Source organism: Mastigoproctus giganteus, chromosome 5 (genome assembly GCF_048544385.1).
Source record: "Mastigoproctus giganteus isolate SK-2022 chromosome 5, ASM4854438v1, whole genome shotgun sequence".
Lineage (NCBI taxonomy): Eukaryota > Metazoa > Arthropoda > Arachnida > Uropygi > Thelyphonidae > Mastigoproctus > Mastigoproctus giganteus.
Window position 1 is genome coordinate 201,007,542 of NC_143579.1, and position 13,871 is coordinate 201,021,412.

Consider the following 13,871-nt stretch of genomic DNA (forward strand, 5'->3'; position numbering starts at 1 on the left):
ATTCAGCAATAATGGGAGTTTGAGTCAGGAAAACTGTAGCCAGCACTTTCAGTAGTTACTCTAAACAATGTATGCAGTGTGTGTAAATACAGGTAGTCCTCGACTTTCTGAGTTAACTCGTTCCTAGCGCACGCTCGTAAAGTGGGAATTAAATCCCATAGACAATGTTAAAAACAGGGGTTATGTTCTCAACAATGAAATTGGCTAGCTAATTAATTTGTTTAAACAATATTGATTTATCCAAAGAAATCATTTATGACTTACAAATGTTAAAGAATGTTTATTCTTCATCATCATCATCATTGACTAAATGCACATTCGTTGATCACTCATCATTGGCTGGGCACTCGTTGGTTTGTTGCACAAGGACTTGTGTTCTTCAGAAATGCTTCAAGGTGTTTGTTTCCAAGATAACCTTCCCTTTCCTTTATAAATTTCAATAGATGTATAAGCATTTTTTAACGGAACGCACAAATTGCAACTAACACAATTTGCGCAGAGTAACAAGTTTACAAAGCTTATTGCAAATGCAGTAACGTCGAGTTTACTATCCGTTTATAAATTGCTTGCACTAAAAGGAAATCCCAACAAACCAGAAAGTGCAAATTGTTTTATGATCGTGACCTCCAGAAATGTGCTTTAAAAAAAAATGTCACAAAGGTGTTCAAAATTAGTTCTTATAATAGAACATATGATAACAATGAGCACTATAAAAAGGACCTTTCATATATAGCAAAAATTTCAACTTTTGAGGTCGTAGAAAGAATTACCAAAAAAAAAAAAAAAAAAAAAAACCCCAATGTGTTCACACTATGATATTTTCACAATACAAGGGTGTCTCTGGTATAAACTATGCACGTGGTTTGAAATGCGGTATTTATTAATTTTTAACATTCATTTTTTGCAATTAATCTTCATATTTTCGATTTTGTGATACCTTGAATTAAAAAAAAAAAAAAAACCACCTTGTAAACCTGGGAACTCAAAGCAAGAACTGCCTGTATTACCTAAAATGCTTCATGAAATAAAACTGCCAATAAAGTGAATATCGTATGTGGAGAGACTCCATTCACCCCATATTAGCAAAATAAGCAGCTAATTCCTTTTGAATAGTAGTCTTTACCAAACAGATGGCTAGAGTACAAGCCAAACTAAAGGTAATGGTACAAATATAAAGTTCCTGCAAATGGTGCTGCTGTGGTATGCTGTAGTTTACACCTCCTCCAATAATGGTAGTAGATTGTCCAGTAGGCTGAAATATGCAAGTAATCCAAGGTTTTGTTAGTAGCATTAACACTGCGTCATGATTTTGCAATGGAACAAAAAACAAGGACTATTTAATCAAATTCTGCACGAAGATTTAGGGAAAAGGAAGGTCTATATGCAAAATTTGTGCCACACAGAGGAGCAAAAGCAAAGACTTCAACCAGACTTAACAAGACAAATCTAATTTTCTTAACTATATTGTCACTGGAGATGGGCGTTTCAGTATGACCCAGGGACTAAGTGTCGAAGTATGCAGTGGAGTTCAAAACATTGTGGTCCAAAATGTTTTGTCCAGCCTCAAACTGATTATGTTTTTTGAGAAACAGAGATTCACAAGGAGCCTGTAGCTGAAGGGAGAGTCAATGCTTTGTTGTAGGAAAGGCCACGATTTTGAGAGAAAGGCAGCTGGTTCCTGTTGCACAATATCCTCACCCAGTTTGCACTTCTTGTAAAGATTTCTGATGAAACATGGCATTGCACAGAATAATGATTCACCCTACTCTGCTGACCTAGGACCAACGAACCTTTTCCTCTTTCGCAAGGTGAAAACTGCTCTCAAAGGAAAGATTTCATCATACTGAGGACAAAGTAAGTGCATTCAATCAGAAAAATGCAACGCATTTACATTTTCGAAGAGTTAATTAATAATGGCGGATAAGAATGAAACAGCAACGTCTGGATGAAGACTACAAAGGTAAGAAAAATACTGAGTTTGAAAATTAAATTTTTTAAGATGTTTCAAAGCGAATCGATTCCAGTCAACAAGTGGATGTGTGAAATAATTTGGGACTGGCAAGTTCAGTTGTAAGAACAATTATAAAAAATAATCAATTTTAGCAGGAAACAGCTGTTCCACTGCAGGCAACTAAATTGATTAGGGCTGGTTATTATGATTGAAATGGAGAGACTTCTAAATAATTTTCTCTAAGATTCTCCAACAAAGAATTCCATTAAGTAGGTGGTAGATGACTTTCATCAACCGGTGAAATACCACCACTTTGCTTATTGGAGGCTTGAAGTGGTGAAACCCATGTTTAGTCTCTAGAGCAAAGTTTCCAGCACCCCCCCCCCATACTCCCCCTTTAACCCATGCACGGTACTAAGTACTATAGGTTTTGATACCTTTCGTGTTTGGGGTTTTAATAAAAAAAAAAAAAAAAAAAAAACTTCAATTATTATTAAAGAAAAAGCAGTTAGCCTATATGAAGATCTGAAGAAAGCTCACCTGGAAAAATATGTGGAACCATTTAACACCAGTAAGGGCGCTGGTTCAATAGATAGAACACAGCAACCCAGGGAGAAGACTGAAGTGCAAATCAAGGAGGAGCAGAAACTTTCAAAAAAAGAACTTGTTAAAATTATTGAAAATGGATGTTATACTGCTCAACAAGTTTTTAAAATAGATGAAACCGGACTTTTTTTGAAAACGAATGCCTAAAAGAAGAAAAAATATGCCAGGCTTCAAAGCAGCAAAGGAACGGTCAACTTTATTGTTGAGTGGTAATGCTACAGGGGAGTTTAAATTAAAACCCTTTTTAGTTTACCATTCGGAAAATGTAAAATCCAAGGGCTCTTAAAGGTTTCACTAATTCAAACCTACCTGTAATTCGGAAGGCTAATTAAGAAAACTTGGGTAACCAGACTTCTTTTTGTCGAAAATCTTTGAATTCTTCTGTCCTGCAGTGGAAAGATACTGTGCAAAAAATAACCTTGATTACAAAGCAACTCTGATCATGTACAACTTGCCAGGATATCCAAGCAAAGACTTGAACAATCATATAAATTTTTGTTTACATTCCTCCAAACACTACATAAGGAACACCCTTTTCCAAGCTATTAAAGCCATCAACACTGGTGAAAATGTACAGAGCCTAAAGGAGTTTTGGAAATCCTACATTTTAAATTCCTGGGATGAAGTGACTCAGAAAACCATGAATGGAGTGCAGAGGAAAGTTTTGAAGTAGATGATCAAGATCCTACAGATTAAGAACCAATAAAGTCACTGACTGCAAAAGGACTTAAACTTGACAGCCCAGGGCCATCAGATTAATAAATTCATGATTTAATTGGCATTTTTAGTTTAATTTTGATACATAATGTAGCTACTTATCACATAATTATATACATATGTAATATAGAATATTTTATATGTACAAATTTCTGAATATTAAATATTTTTACTGACATTTTGCATCTTTTCACTACCATGTATTATTGATTAGGAAATATCCTATGGCACAGACCACAACTCCCAAATACATATGGGAATATGACACTGGTTTAGTGCTGATTCACCTAGCAGTTTTTCAGGAATGAATTATCAGCATTGAGTGGGGGGGGGTCGCCTGTATATATACGAAAAAGTTCATTGTACAGACTAATGATTCATTGCACTGCTAAGACTGCCATTTATAAAGGAATGGTGAGAGAAACTAACAAATAGCCCAAAACTATCACCCACTGCTCTGTGAATGCTTTATAGCTACTATTTTACCACATTTTCTCTAAAATATAATCCAGTTTACAGCAAAACCTCATCACTTCTGATCTTTCAAATGCACCCCCCCTACTCAGCTATTTTAAATACATGGAGCAGTTACTTTTCCAAAGAAGAATTCAATACAGTTCCACCTTTTTTTTTTTTTTTTAAAGAAAAGGTTTCACAAATGACTTCACTATAAAAGTAAATCCATTCATGAGGAAAAATTAAATTAAAATGAAAATATTATGAAATTGGTGTGCTGCTATAATGCACCTGCAAATCCCTTAACTGAAATTTTACCATTTATCAAGCATTGATAAATGATAACCCATGGATCAGGAGTCATCTTGCACCACCAATTCTCATATTAGTTCAAAATTAGTTAGGTTTTACTGTATACAATAAATAAATATTTCATTAATATACTGACCTTACCATCTAAAATTATACATCAAACAAACCTGCAAATTTTTTTTCCTGTGGAAAACAATTGACTTGGCTTTGACTTTTCTGTCTTTGATATCCACCTTGTTTCCACACAATACTATGGGAATATTTTCACACACTCTAACCAGATCTCTATGCCAGTTTGGAACATTTTTGTATGTTACTCGTGATGTCACATCAAACATGATAATAGCACACTGTCCTACAGAGAGATTAAAAAGAATCAAACTGTTACAACACATACATTAAAAATAATGGTGAAAACTAAATTTTCTGCTCGAGTTCAATCTCAAATGAAGTAAACTTTAAATTTCAAGTACAATGTATTCATAATTGAAGTTTCAATACTCTGAGGTGTGAGATTGCACTAAAATTTGGAATTTAAACATACCAAATTATGAAGAATGGACTCATGGGAAGTGCTATTAGAATTGATGCCCAATTTCAGGGCAATAGTTATTCAGTGTGGTTGTGCTTCAGCTGTCATTTGCAGAAAGTAAAATGACAGCATGATAAATCCCAACCCTCAATATACCCAAAGTAAAGTAAAAGATTCAGTTCAACTCAAGGAATGAAATGTTCACTATTCGAATTGTACAACGCAGCACCCCACCTGCTTATGGTTGAGAACTGCAATGCGAATGTAGCCATGCTCTGTTGTAGTGATTAGCATGTAAAGGGACAAAGTAACATTGGCAAGCAGCATATCACATGTCCGTTGACCTTCTCAAAAGTGGAGGCCTAATACAATGTCAACAGATGACCCTGATTTTCAGAATGTGTCCCTTGAAAGTTAACTCAAGAACTGCAAATCATATTAGTATTACCAAATGATGCAAGGAAGTGGACTTCTACATTAGTTAAAAAAACCAAAAAACCCCACCATACTCAAACAAGGTAACCACCCAAGTTATATATATATATTTTTTTGTTGGCGCATCAGCTTCTGTGGCTATAATGCACCTCCCAAAGTTTTTGCATTTTACTGTGATCCAAGCCCTAGGTGGGATTCGAACCCACGACCTTTGGGTTTCCAGATAGGCACTTTACCCAACTGGCTAGCCTGGTCGGCATAACCATCCAAGTCTGCTTTGAACTCAACCAAACCCATTTCCAGTGTTTAACAATCTGCAATTCATAAGTGAACTTCACGAGATCCCGTCTTCCATTATTCTAGAGATTTTTGTGTCACCTATGAGAGACAGACCTTCATTCATTTCAAAAGAGGAATAAAAGCACTTCAATCTATGTTAGAATATCTGCTTTTTTCCAGTTGAAAATTACATACAGATGGTAATCAGATATTTCATGATATATTCATACCACTTTATCAGTTAATGCAAGGGCAGAAATTGAGAGATAAAGTTACTATAATATAACAGCACAATTTAATAATTTAAAATTATCAGTTATTCCCCCCCCCCCACGTTTAATGCATATCTGTATTAAATGTGGGAAACCATATACTCATTCGCTGTCATTGCTCTCCACTGTTACATAGATCAAAAAGGAAAAAGATTTGACTTATGAACTAATATGGTTATTTAAAAAGGTCCACACACACACACACACACACACACACACACACACACACACACACACACACACACACACACACACACACACACACACACACACACACACACACAGGTTTTAAAAACTCATTATGCTGTTCTTTATATAATCTAGTTACTAGGTATTTGTTAATGATTGTATCAGATTATACAAAGTACACGCTGATAATTGATTTTTAAAATCTCTATGTGTGTATACATATATACCCCCCCCCAGTGCAAATAGTTATCTTTGAAGGTGACCAATCTGTCTCAAAAACCTTCACTACAACCAGTTTTGAATGTAACAGTTTTTCACCTGCGAGTTATTTTATATATATTTTTAATTATTGTACTTGCATTGCCACATATGCCAATTTTTTATAGCTGATAGATTTATTTCTCTGTGCTAGAGGTAGGGAGTGCAACACAGTTCACATTGAAAATGTGTATGGAGGTGAAGTTTGAGAAACAGATGCAATAGCAAAAGTTCAGGGAACTAATTACTTGAAACACTGATAACTTTGTCAAGGAACACAGAAAACTGTTGAGAGGACAAAATGTTGTGCGTGCAATTTTTCTCAAGCATGAAAAAAAAAAAAAGGGAGTGTATGATGAAAGCTTTATGGGTTACCTTCAGACATGGACTATGCAAGACCTATGAAGGGAAGGCTTTCTCAGCATAGTGGTCTGCTCAAAGAAGGAATTTATTTGAATAGGGCAGGTGTAAGAGGCTTGGCTGTCAACGAGGAGGCCCAAATGGTTCATGAAAATGGCTATTTAGAGTGGGGGGGAAGGGGAAGGTTTAGGTATGATAGAGCTTCGTGGCATGAACTAAAATTACACCCGCACCCTCCCTGAAAGTACTTGGGTGCAACCTGCAATTACCTTATGAAAAAGATGCACTGAAACAAGTGCAAAAACAACAAGCAGTCACAATATTATCAGGAAAAAAAAAAAAAAAGTCAAAATACAAAATCTAATTATTTTGTTTACACAAATGGCAGGAGCATTACAAAAAATTAAACAAACCTAAACTTTTGATTATGTTAATGTTGATATTGTAGAGCTAATGGAGACACGGTACCATCCAGAGATGGGGCATAGTCAGGGCTCTATCAAAAGCCCACTGAAATCTTGTTTCAGTGTTTCATGTTTTCGATGATTCCCACAGTCTATGGCTGTGATGATCATCGAAACAGCAATCCTGGCTATTGACAAACACTGGCAACGTCCGCATGCATCACAGCCACAGGGTTCAATATCCAACAATTAATCACGCACTGCACGTACAAGATTGGCAGTACATGCCCTCATGCTCCATTCTTAACTGTCAGTTTAACTGACAAAGGTTGACAAAACAACCAAAAGCTTTTTGTTTGTATGTATCTAATCTAATATATGTATATTTCCTAGTATTAAACTTGTCACAATCCATTTTCGCTCTGTGTTACAGCAATTTTAGTTTTGATAATAATGAATCCAGAGCGCACAGGCCTCTTTAATCGTATAAGACAAAGTTCTTATAATTGGTATTGTTGTGGTCAAGTTCAATGATGTCTGTAAATAAACAGATGGTGCTACATAGATTGTCTGGTAGGCTGACAGTTCACAAGTAACATCTAGTTTTGTTAGTAGCATTAATGTTCTGTGTCATTGATTGCTCAATGGATGAACATCAAATTTTGCTTTAAACTTGAGAAAATCTGAAATAGAGTATGAAATGTTAAGGCATACCAGTGTGTTCAAATGGTATAAGCAGTTTAAAGATTGAGGCAAGAATGTTTGCAATGACCCACGAAGTGGGCACACAACCTCTTGAAACGAGCAGAGCTGCAATAGTTCTGGAAATTTGCAAGAGATCACGATTTTAGCCCCAGAATGACAACTGATGAGTTGGATATGAAGAAGGAAATGGTTTGTCAAATTCTGCACGAAGGTGCAGGGAAAGGGAAGGTTTGAACAAAATTTACGGCACACAGCCTCACGAATGAGCAGAAGATATACAGGGTGTCATCAAGTAAAGACTTCACTATCACTGCAGTTCAGTGTTTGGTGTTTTAGTATGACCCACAGTATGTAGTGGACTTCAAAAATTATTGAAGCACATTTTGCAGGCGAGGAAACAATTTTGAGAGAAAGGCAGCTGGTTCTTATTGCAGGGCAAAGCCTCCACCCATTGTGTATGTTTTGAAGACATGATGGTATTGTAGATTAACCATCCACTCCACTCTCCCGACCTAGCCCCAGGAGACTTCTTTCTCTTTCACAAGGTAAAAACTCCCTCAAAGGAAGGAGATTTTGGGTTGTTGAGGACATTAAAGAATATGTAACGTGCTGAACTGAATACCACCTCTTTGGATGCCTTCAGTGTCTATTTTCAGAAAATTTAAAACCTTATTAGTGCATTCAATCAGTCATATTTATTTTTCTAAAAATGAGAATCGTAAGCATGAAGGCTATTATAACCTATAGTACTTAGTCCCACACATGGTTGAAAGTTGAGATATGAAAGAAGATACTGTTGATATTAGATATGTATGAATGGAGGTTGTTCTAGAAAACAAAAGTTGAATGACTAAATAGTTGGTTCTGTGAGTCTGAAGTTGGACAGTAAAAGGATGTTGATTGGTTGTGGCACGTGTTCGGACTGCTTTGGCAGAGAGAGAGAGAGAGAGAGAGAGAGAGAGAGAGAGAGAGAGGACAATTCAGAAGAACAGTGCCAATGGATGTATCTATAGAAAAGGCATGCAGCAGAAACAGAACATTAAGAGACAGAATTATGGAGATACTTTGTTAGAGATGAGTCATTAATAAACTTAACTGCCTTCTTCTGAACAGAATGTAGAAGTCAGAGAGGTTTTGGGGGCACAGCCCCAGATGTGGGAACAATATTCCATGGTAGTGCGGATTTGTGATCTGTAGAGTGAACAGCTGTTTGGAAGAAAAATAACACCAAGAGCAAAAGAGAAAACAGTTTTTTTATATGTAGAGGAATCAATATTTTTAATGTGCTTATGCTAAGAGAGATTAGAAGTCAGGGTAATTGCAAATAAATATATATATATATATGATCTGGCATTACCACACTTGCCCTGAGAGTTTAAGCCACATTTCCCACTTGATACTAAAAGTATATGCTCTATGTCCCACTTGCCCTAATCACATTTCTATTGTGTGTATATGTTTTCGGAGTTATAAAAATGGACTTCAAAAACAACAAAAAAATAAACAAATAATAATCAATTTATTTTCTTTATACAAATACAAACTATTAAAGTTTAAATTATATCAATCATTTTGTAGAACAAAGTAACCAATGCTTGGTACAAAAGTATGTAAATTGATGTCCCAGTTTTGTCTATCTGCTGTTAATTTCAATAATTTCTTATTAATGCCCTATTTATTTTTATGAGGTGGACTAGCATTCTGCTACAAGTTAGCTTGTTTTTTTTTTTAAATGGGTAATCATCTTCCATATATTAACATGATGGTGTGCCACAGATTTATTTAAGACATGCCATCCTTCCACCTGATTTGTTGTCCAAGGACCAAAATTAGCATCATTATTCCACAATGATTCTGTTCCATAGTAGGTAGTTACTGGTGACTCTATTGTCAGGTAAATGGGAAATATATTGCAGAAAGGATAGGTGGAACAGGGCAAAAGCAGATGATGTTGTGGATCCATAACAACCTTTTAGGGTAAAACTTTATGCTATTGGTTAATAGTGTATCTCGGCCTTTACGGTGTTGTTTATTCAGCTGCTACACAGGCGGAGCTTTGTTTACGTGTGTATCAAGCATGCCTCCTCGTTTTGTAATTGTCAATTGTGTTTTATTCCCTAAAAATTAGTAAAATACTTAAAAGGTGTGAAAAGGAAGCGTCCTGGCAAAGACACTGCAGATTCAGAGAGAGAGAGAGAAAAAAAGAAGCAATATCGATAAACAGAGGCTGATTGGTCAAAAATTCTTACCTGGGAAAATTTATAGTGGCCTCATACTACGGTTTATGGCCAAAATCACACTGGCCTCTGGCCCACTGGGATTTCCCGGGTAAGGCTTATGGCCAGTCCGCCTCTGTCGATAGAGAAAAAATATGAAATTGTGAAACGCTTTGAGCGAAATGAAAGACCATGTGATATTGCACGTGCTACAGACCTAAATGAGGCAACTCCGAGAATTACAAAGAATGCAGAGAAAATAAAAACAACTTTGATAGCAGCAACAACTCAAAGTGTAATTAAAATCCATTAGATTAAGACACAAAGAATTGGAAGAGATGGAACGGCTGTCATCTGTTTGGATAGAAAATCAAACAAAAAACAAGTTTGCTTACGATAGAAGCAAAAGCATTAGCAATATTTTATTACGAATATTTTATTTAATATAAATTTTTTACTATTTTATTAATCAATTTTTATTATTTAAATAAATAATAAAAAATAAATATTTTTTATTATTTATTATATTATAATAAAAAAAATATTATATTTTTTATTATTTATTATATTATAATAAAAAAAATATTATATTTTTTATTACGTATATTTTAATCGTTATAAAATACTTACGTATTTTATAACGATTAAAATTACCCGATTATTTATCGTGTTTGCTAATGTTTTGGTTCCAAATGTGTGTTCAATCTTGGATGGTCGGCACCTAACCCCACTTTTCCCATAGGGCCTGTTGTTTATATTGCACGAGGGTTTCTAGGAACACAACTATCGTGCTATACGAGGACAGACTGTACGAAGTCTTATTTGAAGTGGATGATTTAGAACGTGGAAAATAAACATTGTAATAAATAAAGCAGAAAGTGTAGGAAGATAAATTCATTTGGAGCAATGGAGATATTAGAAAAAAGCTGGGTAAAAAAGACTGATCAAAAAACTTGAATAATTGGAAATGAGTTTTATGAAAAATAAATGGAATCAACAGATGGAAGAAATGGCAAGACCATAATATCACTGGAAAATTGGATTAATTTTCCCTCCTGTAAACTAATCCATAGCGAAATAGTATTTCATAGGATTATTAGAGAGAAATTCGCAAACATTACACTAAGTCCCAACTGATTGGAGGCGAGTTTTTGCTACCATCTTGAAAAAATGTGGCGGCTGTGACACTGCACCACCCCATACTCATTCCCAGAGTCTCTATCCACAGCAAGGGTCAGTGTGTATGCTATTGTCCTTTACATTTTTTAAATAGCATTATAAACATTGTATAGTTACCCAGGGTTCAGTCTTGGGCCCCACTGTTCTTTATTAATGATATTGATGAAGGTATATCAGGCTTAGCATCCAAGTTTGCAGATCAAAGGTTGGCAGCGTTAATGACAGCACTCTACGGCAACAGGATCTAGAAAAGTTGAGCAGATGGGCTGAGAGGTGGCAACTGCAGTTTAACATTGAGAAATGCGAAGTACTTCATATGAATAGCAGCAATCCCAAAGTAATATACCAACTGTGTGGTACTACACTCAGAGTAGTGGAGAATGAAAAAGACCTGGGGTAATTGTGCAGTCAGATATGTAGTTTTCTGAACAGTGTAGACAGGTGCAAGAGTAGGCAACTGCAAGATGACCTGATCGAGGTTATAAGGCCTTGAATGGGCTGAGTAGGCTCAATTCTAATGGAATTCTTTCTCTTACTCAGATTATGAACCTGAGGAGACATAAATTCAAATTGAGGAAATACAGTTGTAGGAAAAGATGTGTGAAAATTTGCCTTTAGCCAGCAGGTGGTTGTTTACTGGAACAAACATCTGTCTGTCGTTGACAGCTTAAATAAATTCAAGGCAGAACTAGACCAACATCTGGAGTTAATGGATGGGTGGAATGGGAAAGGTTTTAATTTTTTTTTGGCTGATGCTATATAAGCTTGCTTTCTTGCATCACATGCCTCTACTAATGCTACTACATATTTAGTTTTAGCATTTAAGGTAGCCACTAAATTAAAATCCATTAGATTAAGACACAAAGAATTGGAAGAGATGGAACGGCTGTCATCAGTTTGGATAGAAAATCAAACAAAAAACAAGTTTCTTTTAGAACGTATGTGTTATAGGCTTTGTATCTCTTTGTAGGCCAAATCTTGTAAATACACACCAAATATTTTCTTTTCTTTTTTTTTTTTTTTTTTTTTAAAAACAAGTGTCTTTGTGTTAGAAGACACAGATTTGGTAAAATCTAAGTCTTCTAACACTCACTAAAGTTCTTTGACTTGTGCAGATATCAAAGGGGAACCTGACTTATTCATACTAAGCAATTTCCTGTTTTTTTTTTAAAGAAATAGTCTATTTGATCTTAAAGTTAAAGGGGGTGCAGGAATTTTTGGTGAAAAGATATCGTTAAAAATCACATTTAAATACCTGAGTGACATGGCAATTTCTGTTTAGGATGGTCTTCTTAGAATCACTAGAGCAAGTGCAATTGGATGAGAAACGGATTCTTTAGAAAGAGAAACAAAAGGCAACAGTGAAACTGTAAGAAGGTACACTGAAAGATATTAAAGCCAAAATGATAATCAATTGAAAAGTAGTACAGATAACACAAGTTCCACAACTTCTGCAGTAAAAGGAAAATTAATAAGATCCCTGATCCTGGCATTTGTTTTCAAGAATTGCTATCTAACATGTAATAATGAACCAGAAAAGAATCCTGTAACAAAAACAGTAAAAAATGAATGCATATTGTACACTTAACCCAATAATGACAAAAGGTTCAAACCTGACTCAACTATTGCTTCATATGTAATCACCAGTGCAATTACTAGACAAGTTCAAAAGAGAAAGATATTTTAAAGCAAATGTGTAGAATAGGCTTAAAGTGAAAAACCACAAAAAAAAAAAAAAAAAAACTTATGAACAGCATGCCTAATTTAAAAATAGCTTCATGTGAACACTGATAAAATAACATAACTGAATGGTGTTTAACAAAAAATCTGCTGCTGCACTGCATATAATACCATTATACAGTGCTATCTTGTCTTTTAATTTTGGATTTCTATTCAACTTTCCAAAGAATAGAAGTATCCACTTTGTTTATGCTGCTGGAGGTAGTATGGAAGGGACTACCTTTGTGACAGTATAAAATGGTAGATTTCCTAATGCAGGTGCTGTACATCTTCGAACACTATATTCACTGAATATACATGCCCAATTTGAGGAAGAATGCCAATGAATGTGCTTCACAGAAAAATACTTTCACACTGGAGAATTTAAGATCATACATTCACAATCATGAAATTTTTTCAGTTCCTTAGATATAATAGCAAAGATTGCTCGTCTTCAGTTTTTAAACCCCCATCAAGTTCATTATATATGAAGTGCACATTAAAACCAGCACTGTATTGTTTTTTTATATGGTAATTTTTTTTGAAAACAGTGACTTCACAAAACCACACACGACGCTTTAATTCCACACAAGGTAAAATTCTGAAACTGTAATCAAAATATTTTTTTCCGGCTGTACCAAAGAGAATTTGGTCTGTTCACCAGCTCATCTAGCATAATTAGGAACAGCAGTTTGCTTTAGTTATATAATTTACTGAATGCAATAACACAAGAAAGAGAGAGAGAGAGAGGTGACCTTTCTGCATGGATTACATGTATTAGACAAATATCACAAGAAATGGATTTGTTGCAGATAAGTACAATTTTATTTTCTAAATTATACATAATAAATGCCTATTACATCATATACACATTGAACAGCAAAGCTAGTAATGGTGGAAAAAGGAAACAGTAATCTTATAACCTGTAAGAAACTGTATGAGAAATTTATTGAATTTCTCCACAGCACAACCTTTCTCACATTGACTAAATTAATGCATTAACTGTCTATTCATGAATGTTCAACTACAAGAAAACTTTTTTCCCCCAGCCCAACTTAAACTTTTATTTTAAATAAAATTGCTTATCATTTAGTTTCTGAAGTTTTATAATAGAAAAAGCAACAAAATTTCAATTTACCATATTTAACCCCTTCATGGATTATCCCGAGATATCATTTTTAGTTTTAAATGTTATTTGGAACTACAAGAAATATCTCGGGATACAATAATACTCGAAGCAAACAATAATACCACCAAATTTAGGACTGAAACGTATCTTCA

The 13,871-nt window shown here is 34.9% G+C and overlaps 1 protein-coding gene across 1 annotated transcript in view; it reads right to left on the reverse strand.

The window, feature by feature from the left end:
• The window catches only part of LOC150086006 (GTP-binding nuclear protein Ran-like), a 58,263-nt gene that overhangs the window by 13,900 nt on the left and 30,492 nt on the right, over nucleotides 1–13,871 (reverse strand). The window contains exon 4 of the mRNA XM_090374767.1: nucleotides 4,210–4,397. Within this exon, the coding sequence (XP_090230893.1) occupies nucleotides 4,210–4,397 (188 nt within the window). The remainder of the gene's footprint in view (nucleotides 1–4,209; nucleotides 4,398–13,871) is intronic.